At 42.6% G+C, this 11740-nt stretch overlaps 1 protein-coding gene across 7 annotated transcripts in view; it reads right to left on the bottom strand.

Moving 5' to 3' along the window:
* Positions 1 to 46: 46 nt before the first annotated feature.
* LOC121579426 (flotillin-2a) overlaps positions 47 to 11740 on the bottom strand; it is a 37187-nt gene continuing 25493 nt past the window's right edge. For 2 of the 7 annotated variants that reach the window (XM_041894013.2, XM_041894011.2), the window contains exons 3-12: positions 9578 to 9668; positions 8131 to 8229; positions 4757 to 4880; positions 4364 to 4482; positions 4150 to 4263; positions 3900 to 4019; positions 3423 to 3637; positions 1972 to 2155; positions 1572 to 1721; positions 47 to 1068 (exon numbers count right to left, since the gene is read on the bottom strand). In XM_041894013.2, the coding sequence (XP_041749947.1) occupies positions 1030 to 1068; positions 1572 to 1721; positions 1972 to 2155; positions 3423 to 3637; positions 3900 to 4019; positions 4150 to 4263; positions 4364 to 4482; positions 4757 to 4880; positions 8131 to 8229; positions 9578 to 9668 (1255 nt within the window). In that variant the 3' untranslated portion in view covers positions 47 to 1029. Of the gene's footprint in view, positions 1069 to 1571; positions 1722 to 1971; positions 2156 to 3422; positions 3638 to 3899; positions 4020 to 4149; positions 4264 to 4363; positions 4483 to 4756; positions 4881 to 8069; positions 8230 to 9577; positions 9669 to 10342; positions 10434 to 11740 lie in introns of those variants that run through there. The other 5 variants (XM_041894012.2, XM_041894015.2, XM_041894014.2 and 2 more) reach the window with 5 other exon arrangements.

Genomic DNA, 11740 nt, shown 5'->3' with positions numbered 1-11740 from the left:
ATATCAAGCAGCACCTTGTAAAATCCTGAAATTAAGGAGTCTGGTAAACTGTAGAGATAAATCCTTTATAAATGAATATGTAATTTAAGAATGGAACCATAATATAATATAACACAACATCGGCTACCCTAAGAGACTGAAATGCATATTATGTCATATGATGCCTCAATAGTCGGAAAGAACTAGAACAATTATTAAAGCTTAGATTGATTGAGGTAATCCAGATGATCAGGAAAGCTAGCAAGACTCCTGGGTCTCTATATTAAGGCTAATCTTGACAGTATATGGCTTCATACAGACATGTAGATCCATGCACACGTGTTCATGTGTATGCTTTCTGTGTCTTACATGTCTTGTCCTAAGAAGGCACATCTCTCCCATACCAAAGATGAAGAATGAAGTGAAGATTCTAGTAAAGAAAAAAGCAGATGATATGAGGATGGGGGAGGACAACATTTCTATATCTCTCATTGAGTTTCACTGTCGTATCACTAAACTTTTTGAATTGCCAACCATTACTTTTACTGAGGTTTGGCCACTTGGTTGGTAAACAGGCACTGACTGCACGTAAGAATGAAAAAATAAAAATGGGTGACGAAATACTTGCACAAGTAACTGTAAAAAAAACATGGGCACATCCAAGGTACTAAGTGTAACACAATGAAAAAAACTACATAGACACAAGGTGAAGACCTGGCAAGATCTTTCAGACCAGAATAAGGCCTGCACAGAACAATCAGGATGAATGCCCCTTTTCTACAATGTAGACGAGTGTAAGTAGAACACAATGGGGGTAACTACTTAAAAACAAAACATAAAAAGGTTTGCTTTTTTTTGTTCTTTAAAAAATAACATTCAGTTGTCCATGCAGATGATCTGGTCCTATAAGCTAAGGCACCAGGGGTCTAGGAAATGAAAACGACTTGACTCTTTTGTAGTAAAAAAACAACTCTTGGATTCAAGTGTTTCTTGTTGATTTAAAGAGTGCATAAGAGAGATGAATTGGAGTCAGGGTGCACGGGATTGTTTTCATGCTTGAGGGTTGGTCACCTTCTGAAGCAAAGGGATCTGTGGGATGATAAGAGAGAGACTGGGTTAGCTGCAGCCTTCACTGGAGCAATGGAGAACCCTGTGATGTAGTGAGAATCAACAGGTTGGCCCATTGCCATCACCTGGCTATCTGCACATTACTCAGGCTTTATCCCAAAAATTTACATAGCGAATAGAGTGCTATTTGGGACGCAGCCACAGAGTGATGAAACTGAGTGTAGTCCGAGAAGAAACATGGTGGGGATCTGTAGGGAGTATGCTCTGGAATGACTGCAATTCAACATGGACTTCACACCAAAATTGTACTTCTATTGTGTGCAAATGTTTCTGCATAGGCCTACTGTAGTTTCAGCGTTATAAACATAGCTAGCTGAGGTTGGATAGATGGAATGTGTTCACGCCTGCAGTGCCTATGAGTATGGGCGGGGTATCACTCTCTACATTCTACTGACCCCCTTGGAATGTGACCGACCCCTTCCCTTCCCTTCCCTCCTCCCCTCCCATCCCCCCTCATCCCTCACCTTCATCAGGTCCACCCCTGTGAGGGCATTGACGGACACGGGGAGCTCAGCCAATAGGCGGTTAACCTCGCCGGTCACACGACCACCGTCCCCGCTCAGGATGACGATCTCATTGGTCTGGGCCAGGGGTGCCGCCACCTTGCCAGCGATCTGTACCAACACAATGACACAAACCTTCTTCACCTGGGTGTTCATCTGAGACAACTCAGCCTCTAGTTGTCAAGTTTAAACCAAATCAAATGGTAACACTGAAAACATAAATATATTTATCAAATCTTCAATTTTTTCATGTCCAAAAACCGACACACACATTATACCAATGTGCAGCTCTATGACAACTCCTTCTAACCACAACACTACGTATAAAGTGTTAAATGCCCCTCAGTCCTGACACACTGACCTTAGGCAGGGCCTCTAGGACCAGAGCAGTCTTGGCAGCCTCTCCATAATGCTGGTAGGCCTCAGCCTTCAGCCTCATCTTCTCAGCCTCAGCCTTCCCTATAGCCTCTATGGAGCCGGCCTCTGCCTCTCCGATACGACGGATCTTCTCTGCCTCCGCTTGGGCCGTCAGCACCTTCTTCATCCTGTTCAGGGGTTGGCAGGAGGGCATGTAAAGGGTTCAACTCCAACAATATAATTGGATTGCAGACTAGATTGCATTGAACTACAGTATGAACATATGCTACACACCTAGATCATAGCTATAATTTGGTTTAAACCACATCACTAAGGATCTATCATGGTCCACATACACCAACACAGTCGTAAAGAGGGCACGACAATGCCTCGTCCCCCTCAGGAGGTTGAAAAGATTTGGCATGGGCCCTCAGATCCTCAAAAGGTTATACAGCTGCACCATTGAGAGCATCTTGACTGGCTGCATCGCCGTATGGTATAGCAACTGCTTGGCATCTGACCGCAAGGCGCTACAGAGGGTAGAGCGTACGGCCCAGTACATCACTAGGGCCAAGCTTCCTGCCATCCAGGACCTCTATACCAGGCGGTGTCAGAGGAAGGCCCTAAAAATGGTCAAAGACTCCAGCCACCCAAGTCATGTACTTTTTTCTCTGCTACCGCACAGCAAGCGTTACCGATGCACCAAGTCTGGAACCAACAGGACCCTGAACAGCTTCTACCCCCAAGCTATAAGACTGCCAAATAGTTAAATACTTAACCGGACTATCTGCATTGACCCTTTTTGCACTAACTTTTTTGACTCATCACATATGCTGCTGCTACTGTTTATTATCTGTCACTTTATTTCTAGTTATAGATTTCCCCAGGAACCCTCCAGGGTCTGCAGAATGAAAACATTGTCAGCTAGATAATTAATACACTAACACATAATCTGAGCAACATCAACATCATCTGGTTAGCACTTCAGACACATAACTACAGTGGTTACTCTAAGTGATTATTGGTTATTTCTTAAAATGCCATTTATGCAAATTATACGTAGTTATTTTATTCCCAAAAATGTGTACATATCTACCTCAATTACCTCGTACCCCTGCACATCGACTCGGTACCTGTTGTTTACGAAGCATGTGACGAATACAATTTGATTTGATTAGCTACTACTGCAAGTGTGAGACGAAGTTGCCCCTACACACTGATCAGTTTTGTATTTTGGTAAAGATTTTGAAAAGGCTAAGCTTATCCTAGACCTATGTCTGAGTGGAACTTACTTGTTGCATAGATGGTTGAAAGGTAGACACTCTAGGCTCCCGTGGTGGTTTACTCACTTCCTATTTGTATGACACCCTGCTTTGCATCCAGAATCTGAACGAGCATACACATTGTGCTTATTTTACATGCATTCTGGGAGCGGATCAGTGATTGGTCACTCACTTCTGTCCCTCGGCCAGCTGCTGCATCTTGTAGGCCTCAGACTCGGCAGGCCTCTTGACCGTGGCGATCAGCTCCTTCTCAGTGCGATCAATCTCCTTCTCCTCGATGGTGATTTGCTTCTTCCTCTGAACCACCTCGATCTCTATCTCCTCCAGACGGATCTTCTGCTGCTCCTTGGCAGCCTGCAGCTCGTAGGCCAGCTGGGCCTCTGCTTTCTGGGGGGGAGAAAAGGCAGCGGTGATATTCACCAGGAATTAAATGGAATCCAACGTGCTGAAACGAAAAGGGACTACCTGAACTTGTCCAGGTAGTTTCTTTCCTGTTGCAAAACGTTTTGCTTTGGTGTGCACTAATGAATATGACCAGGGTGAATCTCTTATAAAGGATTAAAAGGCTTTCACATTAGGCCTAGATTTGATGTCATCGATTGACTGCTAGGTGAATCTAATCTAGAGCAATGATGCCCATGTCTGATACCTTCGTGTTGACTTCTTGATTGAAAGCAGCCTTCTGCATCTCCAACCCTCGCTTAGAGTCGGCCATCTTGGTGTCTGCTTGGAACTTGATGTCCATCATCTCTTTCTTACATTCTGCTTCCTGTAGGGGGCAGAGACCACAAGGTGAGAAGAGAAGGGAAGATTCAGTGTAGTAAAGACTAACATGAATACTGAGTGCGATGTACTGCAACCCATTCAGGGAATCTACTTGTTCGCAGTATATTTCTTACCCTGATTCCCGCGTCTCTCTCTGCCTCGGCCACTCCGATGTCTGCGTCTCTCTGTACTGCAGCTGTCTGACTCTTCCCCAGGGAACTAAGGTACTCCACTTTATCATAAACATCCTGACAGGGACAAAACACAGAGGCACTCAGTCATTGTGTGGCAAGTGGTGTCACTATAAGTGTATAAAGCTGTAATAGGATGACTGTGCCCGTCTCTCACCTTGATGGTGAAGCTGAGGATCTCGATGCCCATGCGGCCCACGTCAGGCGCTGCCACCTCCCTCACCAGAGCAGCAAATCTGTCTCTGTCCTGGTAGATCTGCTCCACCGTCAGAGTGCCTGGAACACAGGTCTAGGGTCAGTGTCTGGGTGGGTCACTAACCACAGACAGATATGGATTCATCTATCTGAAGTGGTGATTTATTTAAATTAGTTGTACATTGTAAAATTGTTAGTATCCTATATCAGAGTTAAACCAGAGCCTAAGGGTCTGAGTAGTACATGCATACATTATATGGTTTTAAGTTCTATGGCATGACCTAATAGTAATACATCTCATCTGAGACCCAATAGTACTGAGCAGCAGCCCGTGTCTCTGTCAGAAGGTCCCTACCGAGAATAGAGCGTAAATGACCCTCCAGGGTCTGCAGAATGACACTCTTTATCTCCATCACAGATTTCCCCAGGAACTGTTCACAGGCATAGCCCAGCAGCTCATTGTCTACCATCACCTTCACCTGGAGCCAGGGTAATAGACAACATTGTCAGCTGTTAGCTAGATAATTAATACACTGACATCATCTGAGTAACATAAACATAATCTGATTAGCACTTCAGACACATAACTACTTAATCTAGGTGATTATAGGTTATTTCTTAAAATGCCATGTATGCACATTAACTTAGTTATTTTATTCCCTAAAATGTGTACATACTCTGTAGTTATATTTCTAAACAGCATAATATTATCACCACTCATTTATAAACTCTCCCTACAGTGGCCTGCACAACCCTTCCATGTGATCCCCTTATCTACCTCCTAGCCAAGTATATTTCAACTCCACGATACCGCATCCGCGGAGATGAGTGCAGACTAGAGTTTTTGTAGTGAACCTCCGACTCCTTCGAGTCGCTGTGAAGTCGATGCTTCAAAAATTGTAATTCTTAAATCCTTACCATGTACCTATGTTTGTCCTCTGTTGTTGCGTGCCTTTTTTTGTTTGTTGAAATCCATACTTTTTAATAAAACGTTAATCAAATACAACCACCGACTGTGTCCTCATTGCTGTTGCTCTAAGATGGCAACTCAGCGCGATTGAATCTCAATGAGGAAACAGTCGTGGTTATATTTGGTTAATGTTTTATAAAAAAATATGGATTTCAGCAAACAAAGAAAAGCACGTAACAACAGAGGACAAACATAGGTACAAGGTAAGGTTTAAGAATTAAACATTTTGAAGTATCGACTTCACAGCGACTCGAAGGATTCAGAGATTTACTCCAAAAACTCCATGTGGTATCGTGGAGTTGAGATACACTTGGCTACCTACCTACCTCCCTACCTAGCACCTACCAATGCATAATGTTGTCCAGGGTCATATAACATGTTTTAGATAGTATTACCATACAGAACCACAGCCAACTGACTGGGCTAAGTAAGACCAGACAGCCATGATACACGTCGCTGATTAGAAGTAGGGCAATTATGATTACCAGAGAGACTGACCTAGATTGTTTACTCTAAGGGTGGATTAAGAGTAACTCTTATGTTGTCTCAGTGGTGTAAAGTAAGTTTGGGGGTATCTGTACTTTACTATTTATATTTTTAACAACTTTTACTTTAACTCCAATACATTCCTAAATAAAATAATGTACTTTTTACTCCATATATTTTCCCTGACACCCAAAAGTACTCGTTACATTTCGAATGCTTAGCAGGACAGGAAAATGGTCCAATTCACACACTTATCAAGAGAACATCTCTGGTCATCCCGATTGCCTCTGATCTGGCGGACTCACGAAACACAAACGATTTGTTTGTAAATCATGTCTGAGTGTTGGAGTGTGCCCCTGGCTATCCCTAAATTTAAAAACAAACAAGAAAATCGTGCCGTCTGGTTTGCTTAATATAAGTAATGTGAAATTATTTATACTTTTACTTTTGATACTGAAGTATATTTTAGCAATTACATTTACTTTTGATACTTAAGTATATTTAAAACCAAATACATTTAGACTTTTACTCATGTAGTATTTTACTGGGTGACTCACTTTTGCTTGAGTCATTTTCTATTACTTTTACTCAAGTATAACAATTGGGTATTTTTTCCACCACTGCTCACTCTCCTCAAGGCCAAACTCCACTCAGAAACATATGTTCATACTGAGGACTGCAGTCATTGCTCATGTTGTGGGAATGTTGTGCTACACAAAACACTGATCTAGGGTGAATCTCAAAATAATTTTCCTTGATTCCTCTCTGCTTGCCTCCTTCTCAAAACATCAGAGGACACGAGAACATTGGAGGAGAAAATCCTCTAATACTCTTTGTTTCCCTCTGATGTTTTGAAAAGGAGGCAAGGAGAGAGGAATTGAAGGAAAATACTTGAGATTCCACCCTGGTCTTAGTGAGGACTGAGTGAGACAGTCCTGTAATGAAGAGACTGTGGGGACATCAGTCACTTATTTTATGGCCTGGGTTTCTGTGTTATAAACAAGCAGTAGAAATCCTCAATATAACTGAGCCATAAGAAAATGTGTAAACTCTGGCCTGGTGAATATCATCCATGTGAGCGATATAGTCAAGAGGCTTTTCAGGTTACCAATAAAACAACAGAAGTACTAAAGTTGAGGATAAACCGAGTCAGAGGAGATAAGATATCCTCAGATTGGCACTATTCAATCAAATCATTGAATCAATAATTGTACAGGTAAACAAGTCAATGGCGGTTTTGTTGTCTGCTGCAGCTGAAAGGAAAGACAGTGAGCTGGTCCTGAGGCGAGAAATGTGACTGGACATTGACTCCAATGAGGCATGCATTCAGAAATGGGCTGAGAAGAATCACAGTGTAATGGGAGGGGAGATTGCAATCATTCCATGGAAACACTGATTACAAATTACCACAAACAGACAGACAGACATCCATCCATCCAACCAATCAGCATGCCACCTGACATAGACAGCAGGGGGAGATGTGCCAAGGGAAGGCCAGCACAGACGAGGACCCTTGCAAATGTGCCCTGGCTCCACCCCCCCTGAAAACACCAAGGCTCCTTCAGCATGCTCTGAATGGGTGGGCAGCAGTGAAGGCTGCTGAGGGGAGGATGGCTCATAATAATGGCTGGAACGGAGCAAAAGGAATGGCATCAAACACATGGAAACCATGTTTTTGATGTATTTGATACCATTCCTCCTGTGGTAGGCAGGGTACATTACAAAAGAAAAACACAAAGAAAAACCATGAAACTGGAAGTATGAGACCAATGATCAGTAATAATACAAATCTATTTCCTGCTTATTTAAACAACAATTTCCTACTTTTTCACACTAAGGTGATAATGACTTTTGTGGTGAACTACTTTTGTAAAAAAAAAAGTACATGTTTTATTTCTCTCCCTGACATCTGGTTGAAATGGAAGCATTGTTTACTTTATGGCCGCCCTCTTAGGGGGTTGCCAAGAGACAAACTGACTCTTCCAGTTTCACAAACATGTGGACACTCATTTAGATCTCTTAATATTGTAGTAAAAGGTCATATAATATGAGAAATATGAGACACCATATGGGTGTGTTTAAGGTCAAAGGAAGATGGGTATATCCACTTTCCATTATCCAAATCTGCATTGAGCCGGTCCCATTACTTTGAATTGGGACAGTCTCATTCAAATACAATGACAAGGACTGTAAACTTCAGTTGCCACATAACTCCTGTTACCATAGAAACCAGGACAGGAGGCTTGTATAGGCTCGTCCAATCAGATAGAGACCTGATGATGGACCTTGTTAGAGAAGTTCATCGTTAAAGCTCCCTCTGCGTCAGTGACAGTGGACTCATTGTAGTCAAGCCCACTGGACAGACTAGGAAACTAAGAAAAGGGAACATCACACAACTTGCACTGGGTTAGAAGTAATGGAATTGGTTGTAATGAATTACAAATTATAGACCAGATTAGTCATAAATAAGACAGAAATGTCCAGTGAGAACTAATAAATAAAATCTAAAGTACTAAAGTAAATTGCAGGAACACTTGAACTTGTATACTCACATTGAATTAACAGTTGCTAGCTACATACATAACTCAATTTGATTAGCTCATATTTTCAATGAAACCAATTTTAATAAAACTTTCACTGCAGATTGGCACTAGGGGGGTTAGCAAAATGAAATCAGGATTTTGACACAGAGAAAAGGTTACAAAAAGTAAATTACTGTAAAAATAAGTAATGTAAATGTTTGGATGCAAAATAAACATGTCAGGTTTATTCATCTTCCTTGTACCCCATTCAAGTCAGAAATGTCTGTCTGGACTGTTTCTGCCTTGATACGAGGGTCAGTCATTCTCCACCATCAGCTAGCTCAACCTGATATTCATGGACATTAGATTCAGCACTATAATTCCTGCTTGAGCAATATAGGGTTTATTTAGTAATAGACATGGTCCAAATCATTTGTACCAAGGAGATAGAAAAATAGTTGAATCTGTAACAAACCCTGTTTGTAAAATTCCGTATCCGATCAGGGATGTGAGACTACACGTTCTATGGTGTTCACTCGATATTTAAACTTGACCATGGACACAAACATTTCTTACATTTCACTTTACATAGGCTTTCTTGTTCAGTGTTAAGTAAAAAGGGTCTGAAATAACTAAACCCTTGCAACCAGTTCTGACTAAAGGGAGTACAGCTACGACCGGAAATGACTTTTTCGTAGCAGGTTAGGAGAATTTACACAGCAGGTTAGGATAATTAACGTGGCAGGTTAGGAGATTTAGGATTAGGTTAGGAAAAGGGTTAAGGTTAGCTAAAATGCTCTCCTAACCTGCTACGAAAAGTCACTTCCGGTCGTAGCTGAACTCCCTCTAGTCACAACCCTTGCAACGAAGAACCATATATCTCAATTTTGGAAAATTGTGGTGACTTGGCATATTTCTAGTTGTATACATAAGACTCTGGATTATAGTTAATAATATTATAATCTTTAAAATAACTAAATGTAATAATTGATGGAGGCAATTATTCTGTCGTAACTTCTAGCAGGTGAATGATTGACCCTCAGTCACGGCTATGGCACGGTGCAGTGGGGTAGGGGAGAGGGGAGGCAGAGGATGGGAGGGAGGGGATGGAGGCTGAACCCCATCCCAACTTGACCTTAAAGAGGCATTCCAATCCATTCCCAAAAGGTAGATGTGGTACAGTAGGTAGGTGCTTTACCTGTGCCACCCCAGTGACAGTAATAGCTACACCCTCCGCTGTCTCTACATCCTCACACTTGGGCTGCAGGGTCATAATCTCAAGGGTTATCCTGTGGAGAACGTGGAGAAAAAAAAAGAAAAAGAAAAAAATTGGCATGTTCTGAAGGGAAGGGAGAGCAAATGAAGAGAGGGGGAGTAAAAACACAAGGCCTCCTCCTCCAGGGCAGTGACAACAGGATGTCCTCCTCCAAGGCAGTGACAACAGGATGTCCTCCTCCAAGGCAGTGACAACAGGATGTAATGGAATGCTTTTTTTCTGGAGTGCAGAATATCATTAGGTTCCCAATGTAGATGTGATGTGCATCGAATCACCACATTGAAATAAATATCAAGTCATGTCAACTTGTGTTTATCAACAGTGTAATAGCTAGCAATGGTGGGACACTTCTTCTTTGCATCCCTTTCTCAGAGCATTCATTATGGGGACCCTGTTGCCAAAGCCCATAGGAGTGAGTTAACAAATACAGACGTTAGCTGTGTAGCAAAGCCCATAGAACAGTTTAATGACAGACAGCTGACTCTCTCTCCCTTCCACTGCAGAGGGAGAGAACAACGTGACATGAAGATGGAAAAACAGAGACACACACAGTAGTTTGACAGTTAGTCCACCTGTTTGTTTGCCTCTGACGTTTTGTTTTGTTCTAGACCAGTGCACCAGTCCCTGCCTGACTGTCTGTTGTCTTTCGTGTCTTTGTGTTCTTTTCGCGGCTGTCTGAAGCATTACCTGAGCCACCCCTGTCACATCCAGGGGAACACCCTCCGAGGTTTCGATATTCTCACAGCGACAGAGGATGGTCATTATCTCCAGAGACATCCTAGGCGGGCAGGCAGGTGGTAGGAATAGGAGAGGCAGGACAGTGAATATAGTACACTTATAACAGCTGTTAGGGATGTCAGTAACGGAGAGTCAGGGGTGAGAGGGGAGGGATTATAACTAGAAGACACTTTAGGAGGCCTACGCCATAGACTACCATAGACTAGACTCTACAGCAGGGATCCTCAACTAGATTCAGCCGCTGGCCAATTTCTTCTTACGCGGATGATCAGGGGGCCTGGAACATAATTACAAATAATTTGTAGACTGCAAATTGACCGCAAGAAGCCCAAACAGATATAACATTTGACAAAAACATAATAATTTCAAACCTTGCTTATACTGTATTTGTATACGATCACATATATCTGTCTATTATGCGTGGGAATACTTTGGAACAGATTTCCAAAATTAAAATAACTTGGAGATGATTTCCTGTTGTTTTTAGTCTTTTATGTCCCCCACCCCCCCAAAAAAAGTACATTAAATATTTAAAATAAAAGCATCTTGTTTTGGGGCAGGCCAAATAAAATCACCCGCGGGAAAAAATCGGCCCATGGGCCGCCAGTTGGGGAATCCTGCTCTACAGCAAAAAGGAACCATTGTGTAGCCTAACCACCAGAGGCTGAGGCAGAGAGCTTCAGATGGAACCGAAATATCTCCAGTCTATCAATTACCTAATATGCTGGTGTTTACATTACAAGCACAAACACAGCACAGCCAGTCAGTTCTCTTCACAACACAACGGACAGCAACAACTAGGGCAGGAGTCACGGGAAAGGATTGGATTGGTCAGCACAGCAGTCACACAGCAGCATTCTTAATCCACATCTGAGATTAAGCCACTAAAGCCACTAGAGATTACTCAAGAATGCCTCTACACACTGCAAGACCCTAATGACAATCTCTACTGCTTTGTTGAGGCTCGGTTAACAAGTACATCAAATCAATGTTAGACACACTGACTGACAGAGCTAAAGTGCATTTAGAAGCTGGCCATCAACAAGGACATGGCTTTCAGCTTCAATGTTCCAAGTCTGAGACAGAGAAAGAGTCAGGGGATGGGCTGGCTGTAGCATCACTCCCCCAGGCCTCTCAGGCTCCTTCTCTTTCTGTGTTATGGGAGAAGTGGATCAATGACTCATTGGGCCAGAGACACTAACAAGATTACTGCATCACTAACGGGAAGTGGCTGGGAGGCTGGGAGCTTTAGTTAACCCCTTCAGGGCCCACCCTATTCTCCAGTCTGTAATAGCTACCAGCTAATGGCTACCAGCTAATGCAGGCGGGGCTGGTTCAAACAAACGC

This window comes from Coregonus clupeaformis, chromosome 13 (genome assembly GCF_020615455.1).
Source record: "Coregonus clupeaformis isolate EN_2021a chromosome 13, ASM2061545v1, whole genome shotgun sequence".
NCBI classification, from domain to species: Eukaryota; Metazoa; Chordata; class Actinopteri; order Salmoniformes; family Salmonidae; genus Coregonus; species Coregonus clupeaformis.
The sequence above is the reverse complement of the archived record's forward strand: the minus strand, read 5'-3'. Positions and strand labels throughout refer to the sequence as shown.